This window comes from Tauraco erythrolophus, chromosome 21 (assembly GCF_009769465.1).
Source record: "Tauraco erythrolophus isolate bTauEry1 chromosome 21, bTauEry1.pri, whole genome shotgun sequence".
Classification (NCBI taxonomy): domain Eukaryota; kingdom Metazoa; phylum Chordata; class Aves; order Musophagiformes; family Musophagidae; genus Tauraco; species Tauraco erythrolophus.
In genome coordinates this window covers 11153178-11172632 of record NC_141485.1, presented here as the reverse complement: position 1 = coordinate 11172632, position 19455 = coordinate 11153178, and the positions used below count along the sequence as shown (strand labels likewise).

General features: G+C 57.7%; 2 protein-coding genes across 5 annotated transcripts in view; both read right to left on the bottom strand.

The window, feature by feature from the left end:
• Positions 1–3563, bottom strand: RASL10B (RAS like family 10 member B). The gene is made up of 3 exons (XM_009986880.2): positions 3348–3563; positions 675–799; positions 1–271 (listed from the first exon to the last, which is right to left on the bottom strand). The coding sequence occupies exons 1-3, from the start codon at positions 3561–3563 to the stop codon at positions 1–3; spliced, it is 612 nt and encodes a 203-aa protein (XP_009985182.2).
• A 6995-nt stretch (positions 3564–10558) lies between these two features.
• Positions 10559–19455, bottom strand: part of AP2B1 (adaptor related protein complex 2 subunit beta 1) — an 82327-nt gene continuing 73430 nt past the window's right edge. For all 4 annotated transcript variants that reach the window (XM_086624401.1, XM_086624402.1, XM_086624400.1 and 1 more), the window contains 2 exons: positions 12611–12765; positions 10559–11554 (listed from right to left, as the gene is read on the bottom strand). In XM_086624401.1, coding sequence (XP_086480527.1) covers positions 11480–11554; positions 12611–12765 — 230 coding nt within the window. In that variant the 3' untranslated portion in view covers positions 10559–11479. The remainder of the gene's footprint in view (positions 11555–12610; positions 12766–19455) is intronic.

The window sequence follows — 19455 nt, the reverse complement described above, 5'->3', positions numbered from 1 at the left end:
TCACATGATGGTGCACCGGTTCCTGCGCAGGGCCCCCTGGAAGCGGATGGTGGTGTGGACGTGCTTGCAGCGGGCACAGCCCACGCTCTTGAGGAGCTCGCTGAAGAGCAGCAGGATGTGCCAGTTGTACTTGGCCGAGCACTCGATGTAGCCGCACTTCCACGTCTTCTTCACCAGGTTGGAGACATTCCAGCGCGGGATCACCCGGCCCCGCTGCAGGTCCCGCTTGTTCCCCACGATGATGATGGGTGTCTCTGAAGTGCCTATGACCCTGGGGAGGACGAGTGGTGAGGGAGGACAGAAGGGGACGACCAACTGGCCCATGGACACCAACCCATTCCAAAGCGGCTCTTGGCTTTGGCTTGCCAAGAGGGACGTGTCTCCTCTTGGCTTGTCCCCCTGTCCCCCTCCGTGGCCAGCCACCCACCATGCCAGCTCCATTTGCTTTCCCAGGGATCACTGCCCTCACCCGCAGGGGATACCTGCCCAGGCTCCTTCTCCTTCTCCTGCCCTCGGGTCTGGTTTTGCTTTTGGGCTCTCAGCCCTGCAAAGGGGCTTTGCCCCAGTCTCTGATACCTTATCTCTGATGCCGAGAGCAGGGGAGCACTGGGCCGAGCCCTACTGTCCCGCCAGGAGCCGCGGGTGGACGCACTCACCGGCGAAGTGGTCCCTACCTCGTTTCCAGGATCTGCTGGCGGATGGTTTTGATGTACTCGAAGCTGTCAAAGCAACAGATGTCATAGACCAGGATGTAGGCATGGACGCTCCGGAGCCCCCTGCAACACACGTCCGCCCACTCCTGCAAGGTGCAGAGAGGGATCAATCCTGGCTCAGCCCCGCCGCCGTGCCCGGGGGGTGCCCTGCACCCCTTTGGGGCCGGGCACACCAAGGGGGCTGCTACACCGGCAGGTAGCAAGGAGGGTGCATGGTCCCCAGCCCCGACACCCAGCACCCAGCTCACCTCTGCTCTGCCCCGACCCGTCCCTGCGAGGGCTGCGTCTGCCCCCCCGGCAGCCCTTCAGCTGTGCCCCCCATCTCCGGAGATCCCATATCCCCCTCGTTAACCCAGAGGAGGGACAACGGGATCTGCCGGCCCCGATTCCATCAATGCACAGCAGCCCAGAGGCCAGCTGGGACCCGGGCTGGATGCAACCCCCCTGCCCTGGATGTAAAAGCTTCATCCTCCAGAGCTGCTAATTAGGTGTGTTAATTAGTGACGCACCCTGGTTTTCGGGCAGGGTGGGTGAGGAGGATGCTGAGGGCTGAGCAGAGCTTGGTGCAGCCCTGACTCTGTGGGGCTGGGGGTGATGGAGCAGCAGCCCTGTGGGTCAGAGGGGGAAGGTGGTGGCAGGGCTGTTCGGAGGGCACACGGGGACCGGAGAGGAGCAGTCGCTGCTCAGGAATAGGGTCTGTGAGGGTGAGAGTTGGGGGTGGCCTGTCCACAGCCAAAATTTGGAGCTGTAAGAAATACATGTTGTTAAGGAAGTTTTGGGTTTCCAGGAATAACGGGATTTTTTTTTTTTTTCATGCTATAGGAATGAAAATCTGCCCCACTTCCAGCTGCTTTCCCAGCCCAGCAGTAGTCCTGGGAATGGCAGCCTGTGCAGGCAGCACCACAAACCCTCCTGAGAAGGAGGAGGAGGAAAAGGCAGCGCTTCTCCCCAAGCAAACCTCTCCAGTACCGTGAATCACCCCTTGCTGAGTTTATCATCGGAATGAGGCAAAACGAGAAGACCTGTGACTGAAGGGAACTGGGAAAATGAAAGTTTTGGGGTGCGGGTTGGTCTCCATCGCAGACCGCAGCACGGGAAGGAGCTGGGAGTAAGCGGGATGACCCAGCCCCTGTCCCATCGGCCGAGGGGAGGAGGTGACGCGGAGCTCCGCGGTACCGGGGAGACGCAGGGGGAGGAAGTGGCCGTGTCCCAGCTGGCTCTGAGTCCCGATACACCTGGAGACCAATAAACCACAGCTGTTCCGCCACGCCGGGGTGCCGCTTGCTCCAGCGTCGTGACGTTGGGATGGTTTTCCCCCCGCAGGGCAGGTTTCCCGGGATGCTGGGTGAGGCTCACGCTGCGCATCCCTCCTGGCTCCGCGCAGGAGCCGCCGTCTCCCACTCCTCTCCCAGGATACTGCTGCAGGAATGCTGCTCCCGGGCACGGAGCAGAGCCCAGCGATACTTCCCAGCAGACAGAACCACATCCCCCACTGCGGTCTCCTCCTTTCCCCTCGCAGCCACCCTCTGTTCCCTGGAATCCTCCATCCGTCCCCACCTCCGGAGCGCACCGAGGTAGGGGGTTAATGGAGTACGTTAGTGTCGGCTGCCGTGCCAATAAATTACCCTTTGCCATTTCAGGCTGTCTCTCGCGCCGACCTTGCGTTCCCCGTGCACGCCAATTAATTTCTAAGCTTCCTCCTCAGCCCCGGAGCGCTCGCTTCACCTCCTGCCCGACGGCACAGGGGACACCCGGAGCACTACGAGGCCCCTGTAACCCCATCCCTGTCGGTCACGGGAGCAATATAATTATATTGATTAAAAATTTAAGAGAGCCCAGCCCCAGAGACTTGCTGCCACCGGTGGCATCGCCCTCTGGCACGGCTGTGGCCACGGCTGGGCACCTCCGGCTCCTTTCCCGGCAGCAGTAGCACAACCTGTGTCCCCGGGATGGGATGATGGCATGAGCTTAAAATCTCCTTTTTTCCCATTAAACCCCCCAAAGCGGTCTGCACTGATGGCAACGCTTTCCAACCCCACGCTGCCTTTTTGGGCTCTTTTGGGGGTTTGAGGAGGGGCCGGTGGGCTCAGGGCTTCAGGGACAAGCCCAGGCCATGCTGGGGGGTGACGGCCACTCCAGGAGGGGACAAGCAGCCCCATTCCACCTGGTTCGGGCAGTGGGTGCATTGGGTCTGGCTCTCCAGGAACCCTAGATTTTCACCCAAATGCTCTGGCCACGTTCCCCTGACCCTTTGCTGGCCGTGGCTCTGACAGTGATGGAATGGGATCTCAGTGCTCCAGGATCCACCTCCCAGCCGTAGGGGGAGACGTGGCAGGGCTGTGGGCATCACTGGAGCCACGGTCCTCGGAGTGGGACACCGTCCTTCCCACATTCACCACTATTTTAGGTGAAAATGCTTTAAAAGACACATCATCCTGGGCCCGCTCAGCCAGTACCATAAGGATGCGATCCCTCACACCAGCTTTTAGTGAGCAAACCCCAACATGGAGGGAGAAGCATCCCCAAAGAGGAGGAACCGGGACCCCACAGGGTCATACAGTGAAACCTCGCCACCGTCACCCGAGACCCCCGCAATGTTGGAGGTCCCGTCACACCGAGCCGGTGCACCCCTACCTGCAGGGTGTTGACGGGGAAGGCGGTGATGGGGGGAAAGTCCATGATCTGCAGGTCGTGGACGTGGCCGTTCATGACGACGGCGGGCAGGTAGACGCGGCGGGCCGTGGTGGGTACGCAGACCTCGCTGAACTCGTTGTAGAGGAACTGCCGGACTATGGCGCTCTTGCCCACGCCTTGGGCTCCCAGCACGGCAATCTTGAACGTTGCCACCATGCCGCCGTGCGCCGGCCACTGCCCTGGTGCTGCCTCCGTGGCGCCGAGGCTGCATATTCCCACGCAGGGGGCCTCAGCCCCATTCAGGATGCATTTCCCCTCCGGGACAGCCCGTCACTGCAAGGCCAAGGAGAAGCTGGTCAGATCCTGGAGACGCCCTGGCACACCTCACTATTGCTTCAGGTGATATTTTTCCAAGCAGCAGCCCACAGAAAAAGGTTATATCTGTCCTCAGGGAGCAGGAGCATCCCCCAGGGTTGGGTGACATCCCAAAGGAGGCCTCGGCACTGCCAGACCCCAGGGTCCCCTCAGAAGAGCCAAGGAGAGCCAGGATTTGAGAAAACTTTGTCCAAGGAAGGTTCTCACGGACACATTCAGCCCTTTCAGTACCAGAACAAGGAAACCTCCAGGAAAGGGACTGTCTGCAGCTCAGGGTTTGCCCAGCTCCAGCAGCAGTGGGGTCCTGGGCTGGGCTGGGGACCTGTCCCATAGCACTTGGCGGGGACCGCCACCGGCTGCTCCATCCCGGTACCTCCCCGATCCAGGGAATCCATCTTCCCTCTGCTTGGACAGCCAGAATTGCCTTTTGCTGGGGCAGGGGGGAGATTGCTCTGCGCCTGCGAACGACAGCTTTAATGTTTAATTTCAGGCTGTGAGCGGTTTGGCAATTAATTTGATGGAGGCTAATTTCCGAGCCAGCTGACGGGGTGAGCCCACAAGCTGCTGGCACATGTGCTGAGGCCAGAAGGGCCCCGGGGCAGGGCGACGTGTGCCGGCGGAGACAGGGTGATAACCCACATGTGAGGGTGCAGGAGCTGAATCTGAGGAGCCCAAACACCCGCGGGCACCGGGTTCCCAATCAGGACCTGCGATGAAAACACCAAGGGTGAAGGGCTGAGTCCCACTTTTGCTCACTCCCATCGCTAGGAAGCGGCTTGTGCTTTATCCCAAACCATGGATGCTTTTACCAATTTGTGATGCTCTGGTCTGTTTTCCCTGAAAACCATCCCCAAAGCACAGGGTGGGGGTCCCTGAGCTGGCAGAAAGCAGCAGGTTCAAACCACTCGTCCTGCCTGTTTGATGGGAGGGTATTTGCCCTGGGAAGAGCCCGGCTGTGGAGGTCCCCGCTGCGGGGTGCTGGGGAGGCCGGGCTTCCCGTGGTCCCCCAGGCTGGGCTGTGGCCCACATCATCCTCACCCTCCTTGCACCGGGGCTGGGGGCCTTCAGCAGGGCCTGATCCAGCCCCAGGACAGCCGGGCAGGTTTGTGCCAGGGCTGGGGGACACAGCATGCTGTGCTGCTGGGACTGTCCCCTGGGGTCCTGACTGCCTTTGGGGAGCTGCTCCCCCCAGCCCTGGCAGCAGGAGGGTTTCCATGCGGGGAAAGGGGAGGTGCAGGAGCCCCCACACCTGGCCCTGCCGAGGCCTTTCTCCGCCAGCAGCAAACACTGTCATTGCAAGTCCCGGGGGGAGCCACTCTGCTGCAGGGACAACCTCATCCTCACAAACCATTCCTCCTCGAGGAAGCAGCCCCAGCTCCTCTGCGAGGCCGAAGGGCGATGGAGTGACACAGCTGGAGACCCAGCACCCCTGGGGCTGCCCTGACCTGCGGAGCGGGCTGAGTGCTGCCGGGCCACCCCAAAACCCCTGTCCCCCTCCCGGCTGGCACACAGGAGCCATGCCTGGGGAAAGCTGGCTCATGGGCCCCAGAAAGCGGGCTTGCACCCCAAAGCATCAGAGGCCCCACCAGCATCTCACGCCAGCACGTCACCGCGGGAAACTGAGGCACGGAGGAGGGTCGCAGCCGGGGGAGCCCCGCGGTGGGGTGGCAGAGCGGGGACCGGCCCGGGGGCCCGGGCGCTCAGCGCAAGGCTGAGCTCAGCGGGTTGCGGGGCCGGGCGGAGGCTCGCGGGCTGCTCCCGGGAAGGATGCCCCGGCCCCGGGCGCGACCTTGGGCACCCGCCGCTACCCGCACCCGCCACCTCCGCCACGCCGAGGGCAGCCGGACGAGCAAACCCTGAGCGCCGCGGGGCGGGGGCGGCAGCAGCACCCCGCACCCCGCACCCCGCACCGACCCTCCCGGGGGGATGCTCTCGCCGCGGCGGGCAGCGCAGCATCCCCGGCACCGGCCCGCGGCGGGGTGCTGGGGCTGAAGGAGGTCGGGGGGTGCCGCGGGGACACACACACGCACCCCTCAGGCCGGCGGGGCGGAGCGGGGGTTACCGGCGCTCAACTTTCGCTGCCCCCGCCCCGGCCCCGACGCACCGGTTCCCCCCCCCCCCCCCCCCCCCCCCCCCCCAGCTCCCCGGCGGTTTCCCCCCTACCTGGCAGCGGCGGCCCGGGCCGGCGGCGCCCCAGCGGGCGGCGGAGCCATGCGGCGAGCCCGGCGCGGGGCGGGCGGCCCCGCTGCGGAGCCCCGGCCCGGCCCGGCGCGGCGCTCCCGAGGGGCCGGGCGGCGGCGGCGGCGGCAGCGGGGGGAGCCGGGCGGGGAGCGCGGCCGCCGCGGGGTCGCAAAGCCCGGCCGGGGCACGGGGGGCTGGGGGGCAGGTGGTGCCGGGGATGGAGGCAGGCAGCGCCCGGGAGGGAGGCAGGCACGGCTCAGGCAGGGATGCGGGCAGTGATGCCCGGGAATGATGCGGGCAGTGCCTGGGGAGGGAAGGAGGCTCTGCCGAGGCGGGGATGCAGGGGATGCCCGGGGAGGGATGCAGGCAGTGCCCAGGCAGGGAAGGAGGCAGCGCCCGGGGAAGGAGGCAGGGAATGCCCAGACCGAATCGCAGGAAGCCGGGAGGGACACCGGCCTCTGCCGGGGCTCTGGGGAGGTGCCGATGGGAAAAGACCCTCCCATGTCCCCATTGCGGTGTGCTGGGTGCAACACCGGCACCCCTTCCCTCCCCGGCGCCCGGCAGCACCTGTGCCCTCGTGCCCATCCTGTGGGGGTCCCCTGGGGCCAGACCCCTTTGGGGAGGGGGGTAGGAGCCCCCCCAGGGAGCCTTTCCCTCCTCTGACACTGCTGCTCTGTATGCTCTTGGGCACATCCCTTCACCTCCTCACTGGGTGAGCCCCTGGTCCAGCTGGCAGGGCTGGGTTTTCCTCTGTGCCCGCTGCCACCGGGGGCTGCTCTCAATTCGGGACAGTGCCAGGCTGTACCAAGACGTTTCTGTTGCAGCACCTGCGTTTTCGGGACACCCTGCACCAAGCATTTACCTGTGTGCTGGACGGTGAGGAAGACGCTGGTCGCACCTCTGGTGACTGTGGTCCAGGCCCCCACGACACACTGCCGACGGGCTCCCCGCTTCCTCTCTGCTCCTCAAAGCAGCCCCCGACCCCTGCTCCAGCTCACCGTGACACCCGCGAGCACCGAGGTGGCCCCGTGGGTCTGGCTGCCATCACACAGGCTTGGCCGAGCCCGAACACCGGCCACGACATGGCCAGGCTCCCCCCAGCCTCGTCAGCACCTTTAGCCAGGAAAAGCATCATCTCCAGGGGCTCCTCTCCAGGGTGAGCAGGGGGTACCAGTGGAAACACATTGTCATACCCTTCCTTGGGGAAAAGGGGAAGACAGACACAGCCCCATGGCTCGGGGTGGGGCAAAGGCAGTTGGCAAATGTGGGACAGTCTTCGTGCCACTCTGCACCAAGGCTGGGCTGAGATCGGTGCCAGGCAAAGGGAGCCCCTTTTCCGTGTCTCACATTCCACCCCGGCTTTCAGAGATTTGGGGCTTATCTTGCTGCAGAGCTGTTCGTTTCCCTAGCTGCGAGCATCAATTAGGTGTCCCTGGGGGTAATTACCAGCCTGAAATGCCGCTCTTCTTCCACAGCCCCCCACCTCCAGTTCCCTGCATCACCGTAAAGCAGCCCTGAAATATTTCTGGGAGAGGGCAGGGATCGCGGCTGCATATGAACTTGCCTGCACAATGCAGGCTCCAGCCTCGGGGTTATTTTTAGCAGTTCCCTCCGAGATGCTCTTCACTTGCAGTTTTATTTGTGAAATTTAATATATGAGGGAGAGGGGAGGGGAGTGGGGCTGGATCCTGGCACGTCCTCACTGGCTGGGCAGCTTATCCCAGCCTCCGTGACAGGAGACTGACACAAACCTAAAATCATCCGGCAAAGAGCTCCCGTGTCCTGGCACGCAGGCAGCAGCGGGTGACAGGCAGGGCTGATGGCTCGGGGGGCTGCACTCAGCCCTCACCTCTACCACAGCCTCCAAAATCCCTCTCCCCGTGCCATGTTGTGGGCTCGGGGACCCGCTGTCACCTGCCGCTGGCCCTCAGCACACCCACCGGCACAGAGCAGGAGCAGCAGGGGTTTTGGGGAGCCCACCCAGACCAGCCCCATCTCCAGCCAGAGCAGTAAGGAGCAACCCAGGAGGTCTCTGCCCCATGGCATGGGCCTCAGGAACAGGGAAGGCTGTGGGGTCCATCCACCCCCGTGGCATCACCTGCGTCCCCTGAGCTCCCAGCACCGGAAGCTAATGAAGAAAACCCAGTTTGCAAGGTACAGCATGGCCCGGGGTCGGTGTGTCCCTGTTTATGGGGCATGAGTGTGCCCACAAATCCAGAGCAGCAGGAAAGACCACTTTCTTCCCAAGGAGCCTGTGGCAGAGCAGGGAGGGAGGGAAAAACCTTTCCCTTTGCCATGGGACCCAAAGGGGACAGTGGCCGACACGTCAGAGCCCTGAGTGTCTTGCAGTAGCTTTTGTTGTGCTGGGCCAAATGGTGACCGGGCTCAGCCCCAGCACCATGGCAGGAGCAGACCCACAGCAGGGAACAGTGATCCCGCCCCATCCCATCCCAGTGGCTGGGCATGCAGCCCATCCCAACCACATCAGGCATGCATGAAGGGACAGGACAGCATCAGTGACCCCCAACCAGCCTGTCAGTGTTGCCATGAGACACATACACCAGCCTCTAACACAAAACCATCCCTGTGCTGGGCACTGCTGGCTCATACGGCACCTGCCAGCATGGGTCCTTGGAGAGCAGTTACCTGACCTCCAAGTGCTGCTAAGGGAGCAGGGGGGAGGCAGAGCTGCTCTGCTGGAGAGCAGCACCTCCCAAACTTGCTCCTGGGGGTGCTCCATTTCTGGCCATTTCGAGGGCTGACTTTGGGGCTGCCTGTGCTCAGCTCTGGCCCAGCACTGGGGTTTCACAGCGCAACCGAGACAGGACCAGCAATGGCAAAGCCCTCTGGAAGATCCCAGCGCTGGTCCAGAGCAATGTGAACACATCACCAACTCACCGGATTTTATCATTTCCTCCCAGGCAAAGCTGGTCACATCACACAGAGCCCACCTGGGGCCCAGAAAGGGCTGAATGGGAACATCCATCTTCCTCACGCTCCTCATCAGAGGCTGTCCGTGCCGAGGTGCCAGTGCTCCCTGCAACCCAGGGTCCTCTCCATGCCACCACCCTTTGACACGGGAGCAGAGCAGCAGCCAGATGCACGGGACCAAAGACGTCTGCTACCCTCTTGCCGTGCAAGCTCCTCTTTTGGAGAGTCTCTGCTGTAGAAAACCAGCTGCTGGAAAGAAAAGGATGAAAAGCTCCCGCTGGGCAAACCACCTCCTTCCCACCAAACCCAGCCTCCAGCCCTGCCCACTCCAGCAGCCGTGGCCAAAAGCAGGGTGATGGGACCCTCTCGCCAGCCCCACAGAGCCACACGCAGCCACGGCGTCGTGGAAATGAGTTTATTGACACGGACAGCAGGTAAAGCCTGAAGAGCAGCACAACTACGCGGCAAACACTCGACGGAGCGGCGGGGCGGGAGAGGAGGGTGAAACGCCACCCACCAAGCCCAGGCTCTGCCCTGCGGCGCAGAGACACCCACCCACGTGCCCAAAAAGCTGGGAAGGAATTCGGCAAGGGAGCACCCCTCTCCGCATCGAAGCTGTGCCCGTGGGAGGCTGGCTTGCTCTTGATCCTCTGCCATCTCCCTGCCCCGACACAGCACTGCACTCGGTGCCACCGGTGCTTCCTTAATTGCTCTATTAAAGATTTTTGCAGTGCCCCTCCAGTGCTTGGAGCAAATCACCTCCCAGCACGCACGGGCAGGGCTCAAGGGTTGCATTGCTCCAGCTCTGCCCCACTTTTTCCCCAGCCAGAGCACAGGGGTTCCTACACGGGGGCACCACCTTCCTCGGGGTTCCGCAGCTCCCGTGCCCTGCTGGAGTCTCTTCCAGGTCATCGTGACCTTTTCCCAGCACTGGCTTCTTGGTTGCAGGCAGCGCCAAAGCCCTGATGAACCATCTCCCACCATAAAACACTGACTGACTTTAAACCTGGCATCTAGAAAGACAACATGGGGGTCACTATGTGTATGAGCTTTGCTCGCTGGGGAGGAGATGGCGTCAAAGCATGCTGGGAGGGCGAAGCCGTTCTGGTTAGCAGCTTGGTTTAAGCAGGACAAGCTATGGATGGAGCAGGGACATGCAAGAGGCTTTGCTTTCACTGCTGTTGCTGCAGCACTTAGTGGTTGCCAAGTGTGGCGAGTCCACAGCCATGGACTGGAAAGGGAGGGAAGCAGTCCTGGCCCTAAGGACAGGTAGGAAAAGAGGGGCCAGGGCATGGGGCTGCTCGGGACAGGGGGTGAGAGCAAGAACCCGACTGACCCTTGTTACCATGTGCCTCTGGGCACAAAGAGCCAAGCTGCAAACAGAAGAACCACTTCCACAATCTGCTCGCCTCTTGGCTCAGCTGGGACCTGAAGCCCTAGGCAGGCAGGGCACAAACACCACCGAGCCCAAACCATCCCCCCTTGTGCCACAGCCTGGGTTTGGAGACACACAACAGGAACAGGGAGAGCTGCTCCCCTCCCCACAGCACCCCAGGACACTGCCAGCAGTGGCTCCACTCCGTAGGGGCACGGCTGATGCCTGCAGCCTCGGCGGGGACGCAGCACTGCCATGTGCGGATTTACCGCTGCGAGCCTCGGGGATTGCGGGGGGTAAGCGCAGCGCTGGGCGAAGGTGGCACAGCTCAGGGGGGATGGCCCAGAAGGCAGTTCAGCTGTAGCAGGCATGGAGAGAAGAAGAAGAGGGGCTGCGGATGGGTGAGGATGCAGAGACCACACCTGGAGCTCTGGCAAGAGCCTTTTGCTCCAAGAGCGGGCTCGTTCATCCACTGCTGTCCCATTATCAACCTGGGTCTGCAGCTCCTCCCCCTGCAAAAGCAGTCTCACTTCTCAAATCAGCAGCTAATGAGGCAGGGAGATGGTTGGAGTGAAAACACACCATCAAAAGCAGAGCTGCGTCTGCCAGCACTAGTGTCATAAAAAACCCCTCTCCTTAGGGCTCCATCCGTCTCCGCGGAGCGAACTGATGGCTCTGTTCCTAGTTCCCCGAGGCTGTGCTCACCCTGCTAGAGCCCGACCGCCCTGCAGGGCTCCCAACGCTTCCTTGAAATCGCCTTCCCTTTAAGCCAATTACAATAGAAAAACTCAAAAAAAAAAGTATAAAAATATAAAATAAAGTGCAGTGTTATGTTTTCGACACTTTTGCCTTGTTTTAATGAGCTGACATGTGGGTTTTGCCTTTTTTTTTCTTCTTCTTCAAGGAGCGGTATTTTACAAAATCGTAGCTACGCCTAAAGCCATTTAGAAAACACTGAACATTGGCACAAAATGGAGAAGCCCACGAGAACGGACGACGAGTGAGGGGCGAGGGGGATGTGGGAGTAGTCGAAGCAGTGGTTACAAACTCCATGGACGCTAAAAATATCAAAGGGGTTTGTTCCCTATCATCATTAGCACGTGGATACTAATTGCTACCTTGGTTAATCAGTGCCTTTGACTGAAATCCTACACATGAATACAGCTGCTTCCAGTTAAGAGTGCTTTTCCCCACGCCAGTGGTGAAGGAGGATCTGGGGACCCCTTTCTCCCCCCTCCTTCTGCAGGGTGAGGCACAGGCTGATCTCCTGTTAGTTTTTCAAGATGGCATCGTAGGCCTGGTAGATGTACTGGGACACTTCGGGAGCTCGGCATTTCAGGGAGAGCTGCGGAGAGGAAGAGAGGAGAAGTTAGTGGTGGTGGTGCAAAGGAAGGCAGGAGCTTTCTACCATCTCCACAAAGGCAACAGGAAACGTCTGACCTACAGCATGGATCGGACAGATCATGGAGGTGGCTGATGACAGTCGCCCAGAATATGTCTCCTGGGTACTGCTTGCTTTGTCACCAACACCAAACCGCCTTTTCAGAGCTTGCTACAAGCAGGAGGAGGTACATGAAAACAAACTCCCACTGTGGGATTCCCAAATTCCTTAACAAATGTAGGTGCCTCTGCAGGCATGAAGGAAGGGGACACTGCCCCAAACCCTGAGAAAAGGGACTTGCTTGCTCTCAACGTTGTAAATCACAGCACTAAGCCCGGGGGCTTCTAACGCTTTGCTGTTCAGTCCTGACAGACACAAACTTGGCTGCCACCCCTCTCTAAAGCAAGGATCAGGCTGAGACCAGGCTGGTGGCATCAATCCTTGCGCAAACACTTTAAATCACCTTCCAATGCTTGCTTTCACCCCACGGGTCCCCAGGCCATGGATTTTTCTTGCAACTCTGGGAACAGCTTCCAACAGGAGATAAAACCTCTAATACCGGGATGCTCAGACACAGAGGTCCTTGGAAGGGGAGCAAAGTCAAAAGCAATAGCTACAGAAGTGCACGATGTGTGACAGAGTGCACCTTCCACCAGCCCTAGGCTGATGCCAGCACAAGGCCAAAGAGGCTCTGACATCCAGACAGACGGTCTCCGCTGCAGGAACGCGGCAGGACATAAATTTCTCCTTGTTTATGAGAGGGGGAAGGGCATCTTGGCAACGCTTTCTCGCTAATGTCTCTTGGCTTTATCTCTGGGTAACCTTGGCAAGTAACCGCTCAGTGCTGAGTGGGCATTATCCCAGCTCACTGGTAACGGAGCAGCGTAATTCTGTTGTTTCTCACTTTTTTCCAGTTCAGCACGCATTCCTAACCCCCCTGTGAAATCAACAGGATCTCCCCCAAAACAGGCACATTGGGCAAAGCAGGGAGAAAGGGCTCCACGGGTGAGGACACCTCACCGTGTAGTTCGGGTTCCCCGGCTGAATGCGAAGCTCGGCCAAGATCCAGATGCCATTGGTGAGTTTCAGAGACTGGTAGAGCATGTCCTGGCCCTCCACGTTCCTCTTGGCAATGGTGTAGACGTTGTTGTTCTGCAGTTTGCTGGAGACAGTGTCTTCAGAGAGAAGGAAGAAAAACACATCTGTTAATTCAGATTCATCATCTGCAGAGACAGAAGAGCCCAGAGGAGCGTTCCGAGGATGCAAGCACACAAGAAAACGCTGACTTCTGTCCCAGAGTTTTCTCTGAGGACAGGAGCAGGCATTACACAAGGAGAAAAAATTCCAATTTGCTTCCACAGACCCACTTCATTCTTTTCAGGCTGTGATCCCTTGTGCAGTATTTGCCCATTTTGCAGGGCTTTCACTTACTTCTTGCTGCTCTGTGTCACTCAGGGCTCACCGCCTTTATCCAGGCAAGAGTCTGCAGCTCGGAGGGTAAGAGGACTCTGCTCTGTCTGTAACCCCCACCAAGCCCCAGGCAGGTTAACCTGGAGGCACCCAAAAGTCAGAAGATGAAGGTGGAGGAGAACAAAGATCCCTGCCTGAGGCTCGCTCGGGCGCCTGGTTCTGAGGTCCCGTCCCAACCACGGCAGCTCCCTCCTGCTTCCCCCCACACCCTCACGCAGATGCCTGTGGCCAAACCAATGCCCTACAACATGGTAAAAGTCCTTTCCTCTTTTAAAGCCATCGCTTGAAAGGGTAAAAACCCACAGACGTCCGTCTCTGGAGATCACAGGGCTGTGACACAGTTTTAACACGCCATACGACCTCGGCGCTCGCAGAAGATGCGTGGTTTCAACTGCAGACCTGCATGGATGTATCTACGACACGGGTTATTTCTAAGAGACCTTCCAGAGAAGCAAGAACAGAAGCAAATACGCGGAACACAGCCCCAAACCAGCAGCCTCTGGATGCCAAGGGGGGTCTCAGCACAGCAGGCCAAACCTCAGCCTTTGGATGCCAGTAAAAGGGGCACACCCACACTTTGGGCAGAAGGCTCAGGGAGGACGACTCCACATCTGATAAGCCTCACCGGTAAAATCCCATTCCTGGTGCCCGACAGAAGAAATTTAACCCCTTCAAACTCTCTGCCTGGGCCAGGGAGGAACACCCTGTCTATGCTAAGGCATTCTCAGCAGCTTGGGTGCTTTCAACAAAGCAAGGGAGAGAAGTGGCCTTAAACCAATCTGCACTGAAAGCCAAGAGACTGGGAACGTGGGATCCGTTTCAAGGAGCGGGAGGAGCAGAACAGCAGCAGAGCAGTGGCACAAAGTGACTGCGCAGCTCTAGTCCATCCCTGCACCTACAAACACCAAGGTCTGCCACCAGCGGTGCCGGATTTGAGAACGGACACAAATCCGTGCTGGTGCAGGGAGGGATTAGAGCGGGGACAGCCGAGTCTGTTCATGCACCAGGGAACGGGAGAAGCAGGAAAGAAAGGGCCTCACAAATCCAAACGCTGATGCTGAGACCTGGACCCACTGCCTCTCCCCAGGGCAGCACTGATCACCAGGGCTGCGGAGCAGCTCCGTGGGCAGCCTGGACCCTCCACCCGTGGCTGGGCTGAACCCTTTTGCTCCTCAGGCTTCAGAGTGGCTGTGTGCAGGTCGAGGAGGGTTCAGGCACCCAGCTACCCAGATGCACTCAGATTTAGGTTTCTTCTCTTCCCCAGTTACTATGGAAACTGGCAGATATAAGTAACTAATGAGATCCTTTGCTTAAAAACCCTCATTCCCTCCGTCTCCTCCTCCTCCCAGCTCTACTCCTCTATACAACAAACTCATCCAGATGAGGGAAACAGGCGGTGCAGAGCAGTCCCCTGCTCGCAGGGAGCATGGCTGGAGGGACATCACCCACGAGGGATGAAGCCCGAGCTCCCCCAACAGCGAGAGCCGCCTGCAGGGCTTTGCGAAGGCACTGTGTTCAAGGGACACTGGTGTTACATTTCATTTTGTTTGCCCAATTTTAACGGGCTGTGGTTAAACCTCCCTGGTCTGAAGCCCCTCTGGAGATGTAGCCTGGAAACAGAACTGCTGGCAAGGGTTTGGGACCTTCCCCAGCAACCCTTGCTCCTGCTGGCAGCAGTCGCCCCCTGAGCCGGGAGACGCTGTCAGAGCAGAGGCATTCCCCAGGGAGCGTGGTGCAGGGTGGGAAGCAAGGCTGCAAGCAGGAAGCTGTAATTTTGGCAGCTGTGGGGCTGCTACCCCATCGTGCCATGGTGTGACGGCAGCGGGGAGCGCTCCTGCTGCCCGGGGAGCCGTGCTCGGGGGGCACAGTGGGCGAGACAGGGCCGCAGAGCAGCTGCTCTTACGCCAAAGCCTTCAACCAGGTGATGGCACACACATGGTGGTTCAAACATCTAAACAGCTTCTGCCTCTGCTGGGGAGCTGATTTCCATGCAGGGACATGCTTGTAGGGAGGCAGAGGGAGGGAAACTGAGGCAGGGAGGGAAACTGAGGCAGGGCAAATTCCTAGGAAAGCCTGTTTTCCACGTCCCTGTCTGACCTCAGTTACCCCCCTGAAGAGTGCAAGAAATGCTACAAAACATACCCTGTCTCAGCCAGACACCCGGAGCAATCGTGAGCAGCTGGAGCGCTGATGCTCGGCTCGCCCGACTCCTCCTGCCCCCTCTCTCAGAACAGATCTGGGGACTGGCGAGAGCCTACTCCCTCTCCCCCCAGGTAGCAGCTCCCATCCCTCCTGCGCTCCAGAGTGTCAGGATTTTGGAGATCGGGCAGAGTTGCTAAGCAACTGTGCCAGGCGGTGCCTGGCTGAAAGCAGGACCACTAATGCCATGTGACAGCACAGCCTTTTGAAAAAAAAAAAAAAAAAAATTAAAAAAGGCAGATATTTGCTAGGAGCAGAGAGCTGAGCCCAGCTCTGAACAGGGCTGCTGGTTTCCGAGGAAGAGCGCAGCACCCACCCAAGCCCTGGTTAGTGCCCGGCACGGGCAGGAGGGCTGAGCCGTGCTGCAGGGCACACGTCTCCCCGCACACGTGGGGCCCGGTGACTCTGACTCTGCAAAGCAGAGCCACACGAGTCCCCCTGCAAGATGGCACAGTCTGTGTCTGACCTTGCCAAGCAACTTTCCGCAGGGCTTTTTGACTCAACGCTTATTCTCAAAACCCTCTTGGAGCACAATGTAAGGATACAGAGAGATTTTCCCATCACCAAGGCCAGGGAAGCCTCTGACATCAGTCCATCTTTCAGGTGTGTTTTTTTTTTGTTGTTTGTGCAGGTTGTTTGTTTTCCTTTTCTTTTGCTTTTTAAATAGAATTCTTTACCCTACCTCAGCCCAACAACTAAACAGCACACGTGGAAACCCAGGGAAGAACAGGAAGAACTCCTCCCTTGCACTAAAGTAATCCAATTCTTTTCAACAGCACTGTCCTTTGGGGTATAGCAAAGGACATCCTTAAATCTTCTACCTGTACAGCTTAAGAATCTCACTTCCAAACTCAGCTGAGCCAACCAACTGGCAACAACAAGAGTTTTCACAAAGGACACGTAGAACTCTGAACCGAAATCCACAATATACCTTTTCTAAACTTGGACCTTCGTGGCATTTTGCAACAAGCGCTGGATAGCAGGAAGTAAAACTTAACGATGGTATTTTGTGCTGTGGTAGCTGAAAACATCCCCGTGCCATTTCTAGCAACACCTGAATGGTGCTGAGCATCCAGCCAAGAACCGTGTTCAAACACCAAACACATCCACAGACTCTGATCCCGCGGGGAGGCACTTGGGTCAATATTATGACACTACATCCATTTCCAAGACACAAAATAAGCAGAGGTTCTATAATTTATCAGTTGATCAGGTTATTGGATTTGCTCATACAGGAAAAAAAACCTACAGGGAAGCTTGCACATGCTTGCACCTCAGGTTGTTGCAACAAGAAGATCCAATTTCTCTTTGTTCCAGCATTAGCAAATTACTCGGCGGGAGGAAAACAAAGTGACCACTGCATACCAATAAAGCCATGTTCAACTCCAAACACCAAAGCTGTTGTTTCACACCGAACTGTGGACCAGTAATAAGCACGCAAAAAGCAAAGTTCCTAGATGCACTGAACAGCACAGCGACTAATTGCCTCCTGTTTAATGGTGTTCAATCTCTGTGTGCAAGTCAGCTTGTTGTCTTTCACTCTGTAGGTTTGGGTAAGCAGAATTTAAAAAATGAAAAACATTTAGCTAATCTGATTTGCATATCTTAGCTTAATGTAGTGGTCCTTTAAAATTTAATCAAACTTAGTGTGTTGAAAAACAGTGTAAACAAGGCAAACTGAGCTTTAGTGCACTCTCAGTTGCGGGGGAAACCTCAGTTGGTGCAGATGCACCAACAGCACCAGGATTAGTGGAGCTATAACTGTCTAGGAATCTATTTTCATGCACTAGATTCTTATATTTTCATAAAAAACCCCCATAAAATCAATTAATTTAGCACTGGATTCACCAGAGATGAGAACGCTGGGGTATAACCATGACCTTGTGTTTTCGTTACAAGTCATATTTCTGACTATGGTTTTCTCCACAGCAGTATCATAACCTCTTCCTAAGATGCAGACGCATGAAACGGAGCTCTGATGAATTCAAGATGCACAGCACATCCTAAGTACACCTCGGCCCCACGGTACAATTCCAGAGAGACTCGCTCCTCCACGGCCCTACAGCTCCAGCCCTAAGGAGCAGCCCCAGGCCAGGGCCAGCGCTCAGCACTGGGAACCTGAGCCCTGAATCCCTCATCCAGAATTACATGCTCATCTCTGAGTCAGTGGGAACTGTGGGAATATCTTCAGGGGTCCAGGATTTGCTTTTTTTTTGAAACAAAGATGCTGGAGACAGGGACCAGAGTGGCGAGCTCTACCACTTAAGGGTACCTGCTCCTCACCCCACAGCCTGGCACCTCATCCAAGGCTCCAGCTCGTGGTGCTGTGGGCTACCTGCAGCAGCCAGGATGTTCTGGCTGTTCTGCACCCTGTTATGGGGTGAGCTGCCAGGGACCGAAGCTTTTTTTTGCCATCTCTGTTGCAAACCATTAAAGCTCCAGTCAATCCTATTTGGCTTGCCTCGTGGGCGCAGGATGGATAGGCCTGGGAGCACAGACTCATAACACTGATGGACTGTCTTTATCTCCTTTTTGTTTGAAGGAACAAAAGAAATAAGTTGGGGAAAAGCCTGTAGTTTACGCAGGAGGTGCTGCAAGGTGACTGTTGCACGGCGACAGCCAGCCAGCCCTGGAGGTACAAGAAACGCACAAGCAGCCTTCTTGACAGGTAAAACCCAGCCCCCTGAAAATCTCTGCTCCAAGCCCATTTTGCTTTGTGGTTTTTTTTTGTTTTTTTTTTTTTTAATTCGAATTTCAGTTTCTCCACTGAAGAAAATCAGCATCCTCTGTTCAGGTGCTCGGCAGGGCCCCCTGCACATCTGCACATCACCTTCAGCCTCACTCCTCACGTGGTGCAGAAACAGCGCAGAGGGGCGCTCAGCAAAGCAAAGGCTCTTTGCAGCTGGCAGAAGAAAAAGCCAAGCACCGAGGGTCCGAGGACCATGCCTCTGCCCAGCAGCAGCCACATGCCACCCGGCGCGCTCTGCCCCGCCTGCCTAACCTCCTCCTGCAGCTGCGCAGCTCCACGCGGCTGGCGCTGGCGCGATGAGGGGGCATCAGCTGGCAGCAGAGGTATTTTTAGCTCAACAGCTGAATCCGCCTCGCCGGGCTGGGATCGCTGAGACCGAAGCATGAATGGTGCTGTGCACCCCCCCGAGCCTCAACGGCGACTCGTCACCAAGTGGGTGGGCTCACGCTGGGCATGAATTACTTATCGGAGCGGCTGGGAGAGCAGGGATAACGACTCGCACTGTGGCTGCACACCTCTGCGGAGCTCAGAAGCTTTCCGTCTGCGCCGAAGGGCTGCGGAAAGCCAGCAGCTCCTGAGTTTTAGTGAGGAGCTGTTGGAATCTGCAGGCTTTGTTCTGTGCAGCTCTGCCCTGGCAGCCGTTGGTGAGCCTTGTTTTGTGCAGTGGCATGGAAGCTGCACGCGGTGGTTATTTCGGTGAACAACAGACCTGCCAATGGCCCAGGTCGAGAGCTTTATTCTGCTTAGGCCTCTCCCACAAAAGAGTCTTTTGAAGATGAACCAGTCCTTCGAACATGAACCAGTCTTTCCTCCACAGCAATCAAGTTCCTACAGATTCTATACCCAACACAGAAGTTGCTATTCTTGAAAGAAAGGAGGTGCCTTAAACCAAGGCTATTTTCACTGGATTTAAACAATCAAGACTGTGGATCTTAAAAGACTATCGCCCTACTGCAGCATGTGGCCAGACACGCACCCTCGCTCTGGCATAAACTAGTAGCAGGATGGATTCAGCTGTCATCAGAGCTCACCCAGTTTATTTCGCTTCTGCCCTGTAGCGCGTCGCCAGCTACTTGGCCACGTTGCAAGAAGTCGCCATCCCTGAGGATGCTGGAAGACCAGCTCTCTGTAGGGTCCGGGGCCCGGCTGATCCTTGTACAGACAGCTTTGATGCTCTTAGGACAGTCTGTACTAGAGGAGGTTCGTGCTTAGACAAAATCAAGGTGAACAGTAGGGTTGCATTGGTAGTTAAAAAATATACGGGGCTAAGACAAGCACACAAGATTTCCCCAGTTTTCCCTCCTGCAAGCTATTGGCCTGCTCCTTGCCCAAGCCCAGGTGGTCAAGGAAAGAACGGGCTGGTACAGTCACAAGAGGCAGGAGAAGTAAGCAGCGGAAATACAAACCCAGAAGCTTCAGCAGATGGAAGCGTTTGAAATCCGTTTAT

Excerpts from the sequence above, each read along its gene's own strand:
- RASL10B (XM_009986880.2), bottom strand. The coding sequence starts at position 3,563 with ATGGTGGCAACGTTCAAGATTGCCGTGCTGGGAGCCCAAGGCGTGGGC. Across the intron at positions 800-3,347 it reads TCCCCGTCAACACCCTGCAG|GAGTGGGCGGACGTGTGTTG; the intron begins GTAGGGGTGCAC and ends TGCACCTTGCAG. Across the intron at positions 272-674 it reads CAGCAGATCCTGGAAACGAG|GGTCATAGGCACTTCAGAGA; the intron begins GTAGGGACCACT and ends CGTCCTCCCCAG.